General features: G+C 39.8%; 1 protein-coding gene and 1 long non-coding RNA gene across 15 annotated transcripts in view; one reads left to right on the top strand and one right to left on the bottom strand.

The window, feature by feature from the left end:
- CCNT2 (cyclin T2) overlaps positions 1-14142 on the bottom strand; it is a 48368-nt gene extending 34226 nt beyond the window's left edge. For 6 of the 14 annotated variants that reach the window (XM_079924974.1, XM_079924988.1, XM_079924975.1 and 3 more), the window contains exon 1: positions 12909-12981. Coding sequence is in view for 6 of the 14 variants with exons in the window: in XM_079924973.1 (XP_079781099.1) it covers positions 7876-8163 (288 nt within the window). In the remaining 8 variants the exon portion in view is untranslated. Of the gene's footprint in view, positions 1-7875; positions 12991-13817; positions 14041-14087 lie in introns of those variants that run through there. The other 8 variants (XM_079924973.1, XM_079924986.1, XM_079924985.1 and 5 more) reach the window with 6 other exon arrangements.
- A 53-nt stretch (positions 14143-14195) lies between these two features.
- The window catches only part of LOC307188210, a 149503-nt gene continuing 147121 nt past the window's right edge, over positions 14196-16577 (top strand). The window contains exon 1 of the long non-coding RNA XR_013828842.1: positions 14196-14242. This is a non-coding gene — a long non-coding RNA (uncharacterized lncRNA). The remainder of the gene's footprint in view (positions 14243-16577) is intronic.

Here is a 16577-nt window from a genome sequence, read left to right as displayed (position 1 = left end):
GAATTCAAACATTTAGAGAAGAGCTAACACCTATCCTTCTTAAACTCTTCCAAAACATACCAGAGGGAGGAATACTCCTGAACTCATTCTACAAGGCCACCATCACCCTGATACCAAAACCAGACAAAGATGTCACAAAGAAAGAAAACTACAGGCCAGTATCAGTGATGAACATAGATGCAAAAATCCTCAACAAAATAGTAGCACACAGAATCCAACAGCACATTAAACGGTACACACCATGATCAAGTGGGGTTTATTGCAGGAATGCAAAGATTCTTCAATATTTTCAATATATGCAAATCAATCAATGTGATACACCATATTAACAAACTGAACGAGAAAAACCATATGATCATCTCAACAGACGCAGAAAAAGCTTTCGACAAAATTCAACACCCATGTATGATAAAAACCCTCCAGAAAGTAGGCATAGAGGGACTTACTTCAACATAATAAAGGCCATATATGACAAACCCACATCCAACATCGTTCTCAATGGTGAAAAACTGAAAGCACTTCCACGAAGATCAGGAACAAGACAAGGTTGCCCACTCTCACCACTTTTATTCAACATTATTTTGGAAGTTTTAGCCATAGCAATCAGAGAAGAAAAAGAAATAAAAGGAATCCAAATTGGAAAAGAAGAAGTAAAACTGTCACTGTTTGCAGATAACATGATACTATACATAGAGAATCCTAAAAATGCTACCAGAAAACTACTAGAGCTAATCAATGAATTTGTAAAGTAGCAGGATACAAAATTAAAGCACAGAAATCTTTTGCATTCCTATACATTAATGATGAAAAATCTGAAAGAGAAATTAAAGAAACACTCCCATTTACCACTGCAACAACAACAACAAAATACCTAGGAATAAACCTACTTAGGGAGACAAAAGACCTGTATGCAGAAAACTATAAGACACTGATGAAAGAAATTAAAGATGACACAAACAGATTGAGAGATGTATTGTGTTCATGGATTGGAACAATTAACATTGTTAAAAAGACCATACTACTCAAGGCAATCTACAGATTCAGTGCAATCCCTATCAAACTACCAATGGCATTTTTCACAGCATTAGAACAAAAAACTTCACTATTTATATGGAAACACAAAAGACCCCAAAGAGCCAAAGCAACCCTGAGAAAGAAAACGGAGCTGGAGCAATCAGGCTCCCTGACTTCAGACTATACTACAAAGCTACAGTAATCAAGAAAGTATGGTACTGGCACAAAAACAGAAATATAGATCAATGGAACAAGATAGAAAGCCCAGAGATAAACCCACGCACATATGGTCACTTTATCTTTGATAAAGGAGGCTAGAATATACAATGGAGAAAAGACAGCCTCTTCAGTAAGTGGTGCTGGGAAAAGTGGACAGGTACATGTAAAAGAAAGAAATTAGAACACTCCCTAACACCATACACAAAAATAAACTCAAAATGCATTAAAGACCTAAACCTAAGGCCGGACACTATCAAACTCTTAGAGGAAAACATAGGCAGAACACTCTATGACATAAATCACAGCAAGATCCTTTTTGACCCACCTCCTAGAGAAATGGAAATAAAAACAAAAATAAACAAATGGGAGCTAATGAACCTCAAAACTTTTGCACAGCAAAGGAAACCATAAACACCACCAAAAGACAACCCTCAGAATGGGAGAAAACATTTGCAAATAAAGCAACTGACAAAGGATTAATCTCCAAAATTTACAAGCAGCTCATGCAGCTCAATAACAAAAAAACAAACAACCCAATCCAAAAATGGGCAGAAGACCTAAACAAACATTTCTCCAAAGAAGATATACAGACTGCCAACAAATACATGAAAGGATGCTGAACATCACTAATCATTAGAGAAATGCAAATCAAAACTACCATGAAGTATCACCTCACACCAGTCAGAATGGTCATCATCAAAAAATCTACAAACACGGGCTTCCCTGTGGCACAGTGGTTGAGAATCTGCCTGCTAATGCAGGGACATGGGTTCGAGCCCTGGTCTGGGAGGAACCCACATGCCGCGGAGCAACTAGGCCCGTGAGCCACAACTACTGAGCCTGCGCGTCTGGAGCCTGTGCTCCACAACAAGAGAGGCCCACGCACCGCGATGAACAGTGGCCCCCACTTGCCACAACTAGAGAAAGCCCTCGCACAGAAACGAAGACCCAACACAGCAAAAATAAATAAATAAATAAATAAACTCCTACCCCCAACATCTTAAAAAAAAAATCTACAAACAATAAATGCTGGAGACGGTGTGGAGAACAGGGAACCCTCTTGCACTGTTGGTAGGAATGTAAATTGATACAGCCACTATGGAGAACGGTATGGAGGTTCCTTAAAAAACTAGAACTACCATACGACCCAGTAATCCCACTACTGGGCATATACCCTGAGAAAACCAAAATTCAAAAAGTCATGTACCACAATGTTCATTGCAGCTCTATTTACAATAGCCAGGACATGGAAGCAACCTGTGTGTCCACTGACAGATGAGTGGATAAAGAAGATGTGGCATATATATATATACAATGGCAAATTACTGAGCCATATATAGAAACGAAACTGAGTTATCTGTAGTGAGGTGGAAAGACCTAGAGTCTTTCATACAGAGTGAAGTAAGTCAGAAAGAGAAAAACAAATACTGTATGCTAACACATATATATGGAATCCCCCCACACAAAAAAAATGGTTCTGAAGAACATAGGGGCAGGACAGGAATAAAGATGCAGACGTAGAGAATGGACTTGACACGGGGTGGGGGAAGGGTAAGCTGGGATGAAGTGAGAGAGTGGCATGGACATATATACACTACCAGATGTAAAGTAGATAGCTAGTGGGAATCAGCCGCATAGCACAGGGAAATCAGCTAGGTGCTTTGTGTCCACCTAGAGGGGTGGGATAGGGAGGGTGGGAGGGAGACACAAGACGGAGGAAATATGTGGATGTATGTACATGTATAACTGATTCACTGTTACACAGCAGAAACTAACACAGCATTGTAAAGCAATTATACTCCAATAAAGATGTTGAAAATAAAAGAAAAAAAAAGATTCATAACACAAAACCTAAGTAAAAAAGATATGAAATCACACATTCAAAGAGCACATCACACCCAGAACATAAGAGCATATCAACCCAGAACCACCTAGATTTTTAAGGAAAAAAAATCCTTTGGCCACTTAGGCAAAAATAAATATAAGAAAGTTAGATCACCACCCAAACTGCCAGCAATGCTTTATACCAGAAAAAAAGAAAAAAGCAATTGTTACACATTTAAGATATTTAAGAAAGCACAAGCCAAAAATTTTATATCCAGCAAAACTGACCTTGGATATAAAGGGCACAAACAATTATCAACATCCAAGGATTCAGACAATATTGTTTCCATGATCTTCAAGATAACTTTAAACAATCAAAATGACTACAGAGACTTCAACATACGCACTGGTAGTGAACAATACAAATAAAGTTACTTGCAGAACTAAGCTTGAATGAAGATTAAAAGGGAGAGTTTTGTAATGGCTATTTATGATAATGTAGGTACAACTTTTAAAAACCAGGGGTGAGAGGGGAAAGCAAACAAAAACATTTAACTGTTCTCAGTAATTACACTGGTGGTGGTTATACTGTAATTCTGAGACATGTTTGTGTAATGTGGGATTAACAAGTGATATTGGGATATTTAAATCCTGTCATTCCCACATCCTTCAAAACTAAGATTTTTGGTGTGAAAGAAAGGTCACAGAGATGTAATACAAAAGAGGTTAAAGAAAAGAAAAAAGAAAGAAGTAAAAAATGCTATTGTTGCTTGAATCAGAATGAATTCCTAAGATATCTTAAATATATATATTTAAAATGTATATATATATAATAAGTCCACCTATATTTTGTATAGTTCATATATTTACTGTTAAATGAAAAACAATATGTTGATGTGTATAGTGAATACATATTTACTATGTATTTCCTTGCTCTGTTCATTGAAGATGCCTAAAAACAAGACAAACATAGCAACAATGAGTATCTCCAGGGTCCAGGTTGATATCTTGTAATACCACTTTCTACTAAAAGAAAAAGCAGGGTTTCTTAAAGAAATGGCCATTTCAGCTGTGGATATAAAACATACAGGATGAACCTGGAATATCTTGCTATAACAGATACTGAGGAAACTATCCCAGACTATATGGGTACAGACAGAGTTACCAGATGGTCCAGCAATTCTACTCCTGGGTATATATTCAATAGAAACCAAAACATCTATCTACACAAAAACATACATAAATGTTCATAGTAGCAATATAACAGCCAAACAGTAGAAACAACCCAAATGTCCACTAACTGATAAATGTATATACAAAATGTGGTATAATGGTAGTTCAGCAAGAAAAATAAATGAAGTACTGATACACGCTACAACACAGACGAACCTTGAAAACATTATGTACTAAGTGAAAGAGGCCAGTCACAAAGGACCACACATTGAATGATTCCATTTATAGGGTATGTCCAGAATAGGCTGGTTGGAAGAATGGGAAGAGATGGCTAAAGGATGTGAGATTTCTTCTTGGGGTGATACAGATTTCTAAAATTGACGTACAACTTTGTGAACGTACGCAAAAACCACTGAATTGTACACTTTCAAAGGATGAAATATATGGTATGTAAATTTTATCTCAACAAAGGTGGTAAATACAGGGCAAGAATCAAGTATTTATTCTGCCTTGCCTATATGAACTTGTACCACCGGATGTCCAAATAGTGATGAATCACAACATTTCACTATACAAATATTCCAATTAATAAATGAAGAAGAAATGACAGAATTAAAGTATCACAACGAATAAAAGGATCTAGGCATTGAATATCGACAGCTGCTAACACCACAAAAAGACAACCAGACATCAGGTGCCTGCTGATTAAAGAATATAACATCACCTGTAGTCCTGCCAAAGGGATCTAACATGAGTCTGATCAAATTTCTGGATCCAACTGGCAATTTGCAGGGAATACAGCAACAAAGGAACATAATAAACTGCACCATGAATATACAGTTAGTAAAACCCAGACAGGTGGAAACTCTACAGGTATAATGTCCTAGGTCCTTCAACAGATAAAATTTAAGTAAAAGAAAGGGATAGAGGGGAAACCTGTACCTTGAGATTTAAGAAACCTACCAAATCCTTAATAATGGGAAAGGATAGGACAGTTTTTCTATCCCTTTGTGGAGGGAAGGAAAGGGTTGACATTGGGATGGAGCACATGAAGGCACTTCTGGGGTAGTTAGCAAAGTTCCCTTGTTTGAGTGGTAGTTACAAAGTTGTTTACCTTATAATAATTCACTATGCTATATATTTAGTGGTTTTACATGTTTGTGTTTCATTTTGTAACAATTAAAAAAAACCACCTCCTCAGCGCTTCCACTGTTGGGGGGCATGGGTTCGATCCCTGGTCGGGGAACTAAGATCTTGCATGCCACGTGGCATGGCCAAAAAAACTCAACCAACCAACGAAACAAAAAACATAAAAAACCCCACTTCATTTCATATACGCACAGTTACACTACAGCACTAAAGAATACCAAATAGATGAAATAGAACAAGACCCAAAGGATAAGGTCAGAGAATCAAACAGAAGTGAAAGAGTGGAGTTATCTGGGGAATGGTTTATGAAGAGTTGTAACGTCAGCTCAGTCTCACAACCTGACAGGTCAGGATCACATGAAAAGTGAAGGGAAAGCACCACATGGAAAAATAGGGATGCACAATGTGTAAATCCTAAGATTGATGTATGGCTGAAGGAGGAATTGGGGCCTAACTCAAAAGAGGACTTCACTGGATTTCACCCAATGAGAAAAGCAAATCAAAATCTGACAGTATTTTCATTATTCACTTGTATACTCATTTCCTCCTTAGAAATCACTGGCATCAATAATTAGTGTGCCCTATTTCTGAAACACATTAGGAACATTTCTTAAACATATTAGACACAAGCGAGAACTGCAGCATGCGATCAGGCTAGGGATCTAGGTTCAAATGCCAATCACGTAACGGCTACTTTCTGGACAAGTAACTTAGTAATTGCATGTTTCCTCAGGAGGAGAATACTTCAGCTGCCATAAGTAAAACGCCTATTACATAGTGGGATTTTTTAAAAAAAAATAAATTTATTTATTTTATTTCTTTATTTTTGGCTGCGTTGGGTCTTTGTTGCTGCGCATGGGCTTTCTCTAGTTGCAGCGAGTGGGGTCTACTCTTCATTGCAGTGCACGGGCTTCTCATTGCAGTGGCTTCTCTTGTTGCAGAGCATGGGCTCTAGGTGCGTAGGCTTCAGTAGTTGTGGCATGTGGGCTCAGTAGTTGTGACTCGCGGGCTATAGAGTGCAGGCTCAGTAGTTATGGCGCACGGGCTTAGTTGCTCTCCAGCTCGTGGTACCTTTCCGGACCAGGGCTCGAACCCATGTCCCCTGCATGGGCAGGCGGATTCTTAACCACTGTGCCACCAGGGAAGCCCTACAGAGTGGGATCTTAATAAATTTTCATCCACACAATTTATAGTTGAAAAGGAATTTAGAAATCATCTAGTCTAATAATCTCAAATTTACAATCCAGGAAACGTGTTTGGTCAGTACATATCATTTTGAACATAAAAGATACAGAATACGTCCATTATCACAGAAAGTTCTACTGGACAGCCCTACGGTATTTCCCAGTAGCATTAATGGATTTTGAACATAAGATTATTCTTCGACTAATTGCTTTATTAAATTAAAAAGCAGAAGCATAAGTGAGCTATAATATAAACAACCACTCAGATTTCAAAGACATTTTACTTTTGTAGGTAAAAGAATTAAACATGCTGATTTAACTTCTACAAAACGGCCAGTGTACAGTCATCTCTCAGTAGCCACAGGTGGGGGATTGGTTTTAGGACCCCTCCACATTTACCGAAATCCATGGATACTCAAGTCTCATGTAAAATGGCATAGTAATGGCATATATCCTACGCACATCCTTCCTTACACTTTAAGTCATCTCTAGATTACTTATAATACCTAATACAATGCAAATGCTATGTAAATAGTTGCTGGTGTGGGGTAAATACAAGTTTTGCTTTTTGTAAATGAATTTTTTCCCAAATATTTTTGATCTGCAGTTGGTTGAATCCACAGATGCAGAACCCACAGACATGGAGGGCTGACTGTATAACAGATTATGAGACACAGGGGAAACATCAAAATTTAAACGAACAGTCTTCAACTTTAGCAGGCATCAGTATCACCTGGGAAGCTTGTTAAGGTAGAGGATCCCAGGTCCCACCACAAATATTCTGATTACATAGGTTTAAGGTACAGCCCACTAAAGCATGTTTTAGAGGAGCATCCTGATAATTCTCATGCCGAGCGTTGGTGAATCACAACTGGCACATCACAAAAGCTTTACACATCAACTGCTTTTAGTGAAAAATTTCAGGGCTATGAAAAGATTCCTAGTAACAGATACTTGAGGCAGAAATACTGATAACTGCATCAACAATGGAGTCTAGATCTGGGTGCGATTTTTAGCTTTTGTCACTCAGCTGCTCTGTGACTTCAGACAAAGTGTTTAACCTTTATGATTCTTTTCTTCCTTATCTGGGGTAAGAAAGAGAATATCAACCTTAAGTAAGTGTTTAGGAACCACATACCAAAATAAACCTAACAAGGAAAAACAAATGTCAAAACCCAAGAATCTCTTCCCATGAAATAAATAAATAAATATAGGTAGACATTTATCTCCAGATAAACATAAAGGTAATGAAATAAAGCAAAATTAAAGGCTGGCAGATTTGAGTAACAAAAAAATTTATGTCAAAACCTACCATAGGGCTTCCCTGGTGGTGCAGTGGTTGAGAATCCGCCTGCCGATGCAGGGGACACGGGTTTGTGCCCGGGTCCGGGAAGACCCACAAGCTGCGGAGCGGCTGGGCCCGTGAGCCATGGCCGCTGAGCCTGCGCGTCCAGAGCCTGTGCTCCGCAACGGGAGAGGCCACAACAGTGAGAGGCCCGTGTACCGCAAAAACAAACAAACAAACAAAACAAAAAACCCCCACCATAAACAAAATTAGAAGCCAAACTACTAAAATATCTTCTAATATGGTAAGATTCATAACAAACTCAAATAAGAGGCTAAAAAACACATTAGTACTTAACAGAAAAGCAACATTTATTAATGAGCTAAATTTAAACTTTAAATTTTAGAAATACCAAAAAGTTTCCCTAAAGCCCCCAATTAGAAGAAGATTACAAATGTGATCTGTGTTCTTATGGTCCTTGAAGAACTACAGATGAATAGGCTATTTCTTACTAGAACAGATAAAATTCACCAAACACTCAAAATCAATCTAGTGATAATAACATAGCTTTTAGTCTCACTTCTTAACACTTTAGGAGGTTTACCCATGGTTTTTTCAACCTCAGCACTACTGACATTTTGTACCAGGTTAACTTTTTGTTTTGCAGGAATATCCTATGCATCGTAGGATGTTTAACAGCATTCCCGGCTTCTATCCACCAGATGCCAGTAGTACCCCTTTCCCATCTGTGACAACCAAAAATGTCTCTAAACATTGTAAAATGTCCCTTGGTGGGCAAAGCTGCCTCTGGTTGAGTTACACTGGGTCAATCTATACTATCCTTTTCTGGTGCCATATTAAAAATTACTTCTCCAGAAACAGCCACATCTAACCCCAACTAGGACCAGTCCAATTCTGTCTGTTCTCATATTGCTGTTGTGTGCTGGATCTAAGAATTGTGAAAAAAACAGACAAAAACCCTTTTCTGTGCTGAAAAAAATACACACATATATGCTTGCACAAGCAAAAACTATTTCTGAAAGGGCACACAGAAACTGTGCACAGCAAATGCTGTAGGGCAGGGGGCTTAGATACCTGGATGGGAGGGAGGTTTATCATATCCCTTTTTCTACTGTTTTCATTTACCATGTGTATGTTAGTTTTCAATAATAAAACATTTAAAATGTGTCTATGTGGGGAGGATGAATATAGAGGAAAATGTGGAAGAATTCACTCAACAGACCTATGAGCAACAAGATTTGATACATTCTATTGACAAACTATTGCCAAATACCAACTTTATGTGAGGTACTGGTGAGTATAGCCAAAAAAGAAAGGAAACAACCCCCCCCCTGTCCTTTTGGGGCAGGGAGGTTACATTTAACTTTATCTAGATTCCTCTGTTTGAGAGAAATTTAGGGCTTTCACAATACAAATTTAAACAAAATCCTTAACTAACCAAATTGCCCAAAATGTTATTCTTTCACAAGTGGCAATTGGTTATGACAATTTTATGAGCAATCTGAGTATAAATAAGCAACAGTTGGTGTAAACTGAATGAAATCTACCATTAAAAAATCTTGAATAAATTTCTATGCAAAGACTATTAATAAAAATTAGAATGGGAGAATGCTTTATTATCAGACAAAGAACAGGGATTGTGGGCACTTTTCTAGAGAGAAAAGAATGGCTTTCCTTTAAATCACTTAAGTCTTTACAGGGGAAGAAAGGAATGCAAAAAGAAAATCTTTAAATTTTCAAGTGGTATCTACTAGTCAAGAACCAAGCCAACTAAGAAAGATTAAGACTGCAAGCAAAAAGTGGTAATCAAATTTTAGCACAAGCAAATACAAGTTCCTTTATGTGTATCAGCTGACTAATCTTAAATGTATTAAGTGAAACTCAGATATGACATAGATGGTGCATTCTTAGATGTCATCACAGTCAAAAATCATTAGTTCTGAATACTGCCCTTAACTTATTGTGTACTCTTGAGACATTAAACAAAGCTACATTTAAATTTGGCATACTATAACGTTTCAACTGCTGCAGCTCAAAAAAGAGGCAACAGAACTAAAGAAAGAGAAGATTAAAATGATCACACGAATTGGAGAGAGATATGAGACTAGACCATGACCAAAAAAATACTAAGAGTGTGTTCATTACAACCTTATCTTAAGAGAACTCAAAAGACTTGGAATTAATATAAGAAACAAATGCATCATAAACTTGACTAACCAAACTAATGAACAGAGTTTCTAGGAAAAGCTGGGTCAATTATCTATTCTACGACTGACACTGGGGAGGATGCTCTCCCACAGTACATACTTTGTGGAGGCACTACTGGTTCCAGGGCTTTTTTATATACTTCATTAGATTTATCTTGAGCTTGATCCAGCAAGGCCATTCTTCAATTACTAATCTCAATTACATAAACCTCACTGCATCCAGTGAGCAAAGGATAGATTTATCTAATTAGGTTACATATAAAAGTCATTTCCTGCTGGTAGCCATCCAACCTTCTAAATAGAGAAAGTAACAATGATAAAAGACAGCTCTGTTGACACTAACTTTTAAAACAAGACCAACTTGACCTTTAGGGGATTTTTTTACTTTTAAATTTGTTAATGTGAAAAAATAAAATAAAGCCACATAAATATTTTTAAATATTTTTACATAATGAATGCATATTTATTATAAAACTAGATATATGTTGTTACTAGCATCTTTAAATTGAAGCTTGTTATGGTTTAATTTACCGAATGGTGTTCAATTTACTTAGTGGTGGAGACTCATGCTTTTTTAAAGTCTACCATGACATTCCATTATAACCTTGTAAGAAAAATTTTCCCAGTGATGTCAGGGAGTATGAATTTGAAAGTGACTCACATTCAATTTGAGACCACCCCCTTCACCCTAAAAGAATAGGAAAAAAAAAAAAGATAAAAGAGTGAGGCTGTGCAATTGATGCAAGTGTACCAACACAAATAAATATTAAAACCACTTTTGATAAAATAGCAAAGGTAAAAAAGACAATGGTTAGATATGAAGGGTGCAATTTACTTCTCAAAACAGAAATTAGCATCAGATTTCAATTATTCTAATAATGACTCAATGCAAAACACTGAAGTTTGCCTTTATACACACAGAAGACAGAAAGTAGGGTAATAAAAATGAATACTCTGGCTTTCTTATTAAATGATGGCATTTAAATAAAATAATAAGAGTTAGAATGCAAGTGACCTGGGCTTCACCAGTCAACTTAAGGTTACAGCTGTGAATTTTGGCTGTTAAGTAAGGTTTTGCTTTAAAGCACACCAACCAGGCCATAGAGACAAACTATGAAAGGCGGAGGGTTCAAAAAGAGAAGTGTAGTCTTGTGGTGAAATCATTACTGAAGTAGAAAAGTAAGCAAACAGGACATCTGTAGCCACATCAAGAATTTCCAGGGCTTCCCTGGTGGCGCAGTGGTTGAGAGTCCGCCTGCCGATGCAGGGGACATGGGATCGTGCCCCGGTCCGGGAAGATCCCACATGCCGCGGAGCAGCTGGGCCCGTGAGCCATGGCCGCTGAGCCTGCGCGTCCGGAGCCTGTGCTCCGCAACGGGAGAGGCCACAACAGTGAGAGGCCCGCGTACCGCAAAAAAAAAAAAAAAAAGAATTTCCAGAACTATTTTGATTTGTGATTCCTACCAGCATATTCCAGGGCTACTTAAGGGAAGCCACACTTACATTAGTATTCATCAGTTCACTACTGCCTTAGGAGACAATTTAAATAAAACTGTATTTCTCTCAATCTAAATGTTATACCAAAAAGGCTTCCTCTCTCTTCCCTAACACTATCACTGACCTAAGTTCTGTATACAAGAAATAACTGGAAAAATATAAACAGAGCAAGAATCAAACAGATTTAAAAGATGAAAAGTAGAAGCAGTGGAGACTGCAAGAAACCAAAATGTATACTGTTTAATATAAACCTATATGCCAATCTGATAAACCAAATCAGATTTATGATCAGAAGAGGTTAAAATAGGAATCAATCTAAACTATGAAGCTTTTCCTTCCAACTAAAAAAAAGGACCTTTTCAAAGACTGTTTTCTTAAAACGTCCTAATGACAATCCACAAATTGCATAAAGTCTTCCAGGGTCAACTTTTCCACACTCCTTTCAGAATAGCATTCTATAAATAGCTGTGAGCAAAAAATATGGTGAGAAATAAGGTAGAGCTAAATATTTCTAAACAATACGCAATTTTCTTTGATAACAGGTACAACACAGTATTCGTGTTTCTCTGAAAAGAACAGACACCGAAGTGCCATTTTCATAACTTAAAATGAAAATTTCAACTAAACGCCACTACTAGTTTGTCAAAATTTACAGAATATGTTCCAAATCAGTACTTTAGTATTGGAAGGTAAGATTTACTTCAAACTAATTGTACATACACAGACACACCTCTGACATAGTATTTCTGAAGCAAGACACCATTCAAACCACCAAAAATTTAAGTAGACAACTAATGCTAAAATGTGATAAACAAGAACATTTTACAACTTAAATTTTGTTAGCAAATGAAATATTTCTGCTAAACATTTAACTCTTTCAAAGGGTCATTTGAAAACAATGTTACAATTAAACTAAGCCCAATTCACCGTATTTGAAGCAATGAGTCCAACACAATTAAGATGTACAACAGAATAACTGGGTTTTCTACAATTACATCGTACCTATAAATTGTTCAAATGTTGAGTGTAAAATTTAAATGAATACCAATGTAATAAATACTCTTTGAGAAGAAAAATGCTTCTGATTTATCTCTTAGCTCAAAAGACCTGGCAGAGCCTGACACAGCGCCTGGCAGCTTGTCAACAAAAATTAAAAAAACCAACCAACCAACCAGAAACCCCACATTTGAAGCAAAATGTTTATCACGCGATTCACCTTCACTGTTAACAGAACATTAAATACAATAGTAAAATCCACGACCAACTTTTTTCTGCGTATCGATTATATCTTAAAATTTGGTTGTTTCAAAAACAGATTAATAAAACAATACTTACATTTCTATTGAATTTGGTGAAAGAATGGTGCATGTAAAACCTGTGCATATAAACAATCGCAGTGTTTATCGTAAGCTGAGAGCTGGAACGTTAACATTTAGGAAATATCGGAGAAAAACAAGATCTCTTTTCCAAAACAATTTTGAAGGAAAATTCCCGATCTACGGTTCTTTTCCAAGGCCCCCGTTCACTCAAAACCAATCCCCAAACTGTAATAATAAGGAACTAAATACCCACAGGATGATGGCGTGGGGGCTGGCGGATCGGAAAGGCTCCCCACCGAATAAATAGCCGGAATAATAACAAACGCCGAGCATTCCGCTCCAATACTGCTATTAAGCGAGCCCAGGAAGCATTTATCAATGGCTACGACTAAACCCAAAATCAAACAGTTGAAACACGCGCGCGCGCACCCATGCAAAACCATGCCAGGAACATAAAGACGTCCCGTGCGCTCCCAAGGTACAAGTGAACCGCCATCAAACCGGCGAGGAGAGCGGGGAAAGGCTGCAGAGAACACTTACGCCTTTCAGCATCTCCCTCCTAGCTCTCAACCCCTTCTCGGACTAGAAGTAGAAGCAGCCGCCTCTTTTCTGCGATAATCCCTAAGATTTCCCTCTCGCCCGGGCGGCACTCCCATCCCCCGCCGTCACTACGCGCGGCCCCAAACAGATTACACAACGCAGCCTCCCAGCCCGCATTCACCGGACTCCCTTTCTCCTCCCCTCCTCCGCTGCCGGCCGCTCGGAGCCTCCAGAACTCTAGCCTGTCTTCCCTTACGGCGCGGCCGAGGCCCAGGAAAGACCGAGGCGGCGGCGCCATGTTCGCGGGGCACCAGGCCCGGCGACCCGGCGAGTAGTGAGGGGGACAGGGCGTGAGAGGCGCAGGGCCAAAAATAGGAAAGGATACACATTGAGACGCTGTCCCATGTCCTGGATGAGGTTGGCCGCCTGCTGGCGGTACGAGAGCTCTTTATCCGCCTCCACTCCGCAGCGGCGGCTCGGCGTGTTCTCCAGCTGTTCCCGAGTAAAGAACCAGCGAGAAGAAGCTCCACGGCCGGACGCCATGACACTTCCTCCTCCGCCCGCTCCCTCACCCACCCCCCGCCCCTCCCGGCTCGCGGACACCCAGCCAAGGCCGCGCGACCCCGCCCCACTCCGCTCGCCGTAGACCACGCACCACCCTTTTTCACCACCGCCGCCGCCCGTGCGCGTGCGCGGGGGCCGCCCTACCGGCTCGCCCTAGTCTTTTGCTTTCTTTTTCCGGCCCGGGCCTCGCTCTCGCGCACGGGACCACAATGCTCCGCGCCGCTTGTCATTTGGAGGCGCCCAAAGGTGGGGGTAGGCTGGAAGGGAAAGGTCAGCGCGGTGCATGCCGGGCCTAGGATTGGCTGGGAGAAGGGCGGGGAGGAGAGGCGAGAAAAGGCTGGTTTCGGGTCGGGTGGCGAGAGACGCGGGCGGGCGGCTGCGCCGTGGGACCTGGGCGTGGGCTCTGAAATCCCGGCTGCTTTTTGGGCCGGGAGTCTGGCGGCGGTTTAAAAAAGAGAAGAACTTTCCTCTGTCGCAGTCGCGCGCCACATCCTCCATTTTCCTCTAGCGTCGGTCTGCGCAGTCTCGTAGGTTGCGGACTCCGGAGTCCTCGACGGACAGCCTCCGCCCAGCGGGCGGCCCTCGGAAGGACCTACCTGGGAAAGGGTGCATAAGAAATGCTTCCCCTCGCCCCCCCCCCACCCGCGTACGTTTGTGCCGCACTTTAGTTCTTTTTTCCTACATTATCTTGTTTGAATCCTACGACCACGCAGGCCGTGGGTTTATTTTTTTAATTACTTGCCAAAGGTTATTAGCAACCAGAGGAGCTGAATTTCTAAACTAGGTTTGGAGTCCCTTTCTGTAGTGTGTTTTCAAATCAGTCTGTGATTTGAAAGAGAAGGTTAAAGAGAAGCAGACAGTGTAAAAGGAACTGAGTTAAAAAGTTATTAGTGTTTAATATGGTAATACCGCACATATCTATTGATTAACTCTTTATCCTGTCCCTGCAAGAAATTTTGCAGACTGGGAGTCGGTGGGTCTCTGGCTCTGAGCCAACGCCTAATATGTGTGAATAAAGTTGCTAAGTTTTAAATTTTAGCTATTTGCCAAAGATACAGCGTACAGGAAGACAAACTTTTTTGTTTGCATTGTTATATCAGGATTCCTTCTTAAATTAACTTTTTTTTTTTTTTTTTTTTTTGCGGTATGCGGGCCTCTCTCTGTTGTGGCCTCTCCCGTTGCGGAGCGCAGGCTCAGCGGCCATGGCTCACGGGCCCAGCCGCTCCGCGGCATGTGGGATCCTCCCGGACCGGGGCACGAACTCGTGTCCCCTGCATCGGCAGGCGGACTCCCAACCACTGCGCCACCAGGGAAGCCCTTAAATTAACTTTTTATTGGAGAACAGTTGCTTTACAATGTGTTAGTTTCTGCTGTACAGCAAAGTGAATCAGCTATAAGTATACATATATCCCCTCTTTTTTGGATTTCCTTCCCATTTAGGTCATCACAGAGCACTGAGTAGAGTTCCCTGTGCTCTACAGTAGGTTCTCATTAGTTATCTGTTTTATACATAGTAGTGTATACATGCAGGAAGTCATACTTCGAAAGGCAATAAATACTACTTTTCATTGAGTTCTTGATTATATCTCCAGGCTTTTGTCATTGTTTCAGGGCTCCCACGCTGAATGTACTGATATACCTTGGCTCTGCCTGCCCCCGTCAGGCCACAGTGTTGAGCTGCTGATTTGGTAGGCAGCTATCATGAACATTGTCTAACTTCTTACCTACCTTGCCTCACATCTTAGGCTGCTTAGAGGTTCCAGGATAGATTGACTTAAAGCAGCATTTAAAAAGTGGCTACCTCCAACGCTCATTCATGATAAAAGCTCTAACAAACTAGGAATAGAGGAGAACTTCTTCAACTTCATGAAGAACGTTTATAAAAACCTTACAGCTAGCATCATACTTAATGGTGAGAAACTAGAAGCTTTCCTGCTAAGGCGTGGATGTCCCCTGTCACTGCTCCTTTCAACGTTGTATTATACGTCCTATAAGAAAAGGAAATCAAAGCTAAGCAGATTGGGAAGAAAGAAATAAAACTAGCTTTGTTCATGGATAACAATTGTTCATGTAGAAGATCTCAGAGTACTAAAAAAAACTGGAACTAGTAAGTGGCTATGGCAGGATTATAATATACAAGAGTGAATTGCTTTCCTGTATACCAGCAACGTATAATTGAAATTTGCGGTTAAAAACATAATACCATTTACAAAAAGTAATACTTAGGTATGATTCTAAAATATGTACAGGATCTGTATACAGAAAACAACAAAACTCTGATTAAGGAAATCAAAGTAGATATAAGTGGAAGGATTTTCTGGGTTCATGGATTCGAAGATTTAATATCATTAGATGTCAGTTCTTCCCAACTTGATCTGTAGATTCAAATGCAATCCCAATAAAAAAATTTAGGAAGTTATTTTATAGATATGTGCAAATCGATTCTAAAGTTTATATGGAAAGGTAAAAGACCCAAAATAGCCAACACAATACCAGAGAAGCTGAACTGACTTTATCCGACCTCAAAGCTACAGTACCAAAGACAGCGTTTGCTGGCAAAAGAATAGACACATACGTCAGT

The sequence above is a fragment of the Stenella coeruleoalba genome (genome assembly GCF_951394435.1).
Source record: "Stenella coeruleoalba genome assembly, chromosome: 6".
NCBI classification, from domain to species: domain Eukaryota; kingdom Metazoa; phylum Chordata; class Mammalia; order Artiodactyla; family Delphinidae; genus Stenella; species Stenella coeruleoalba.
Note: the sequence above shows the minus strand (reverse complement) of the source record. Positions and strands in the feature narration are given on the sequence as shown.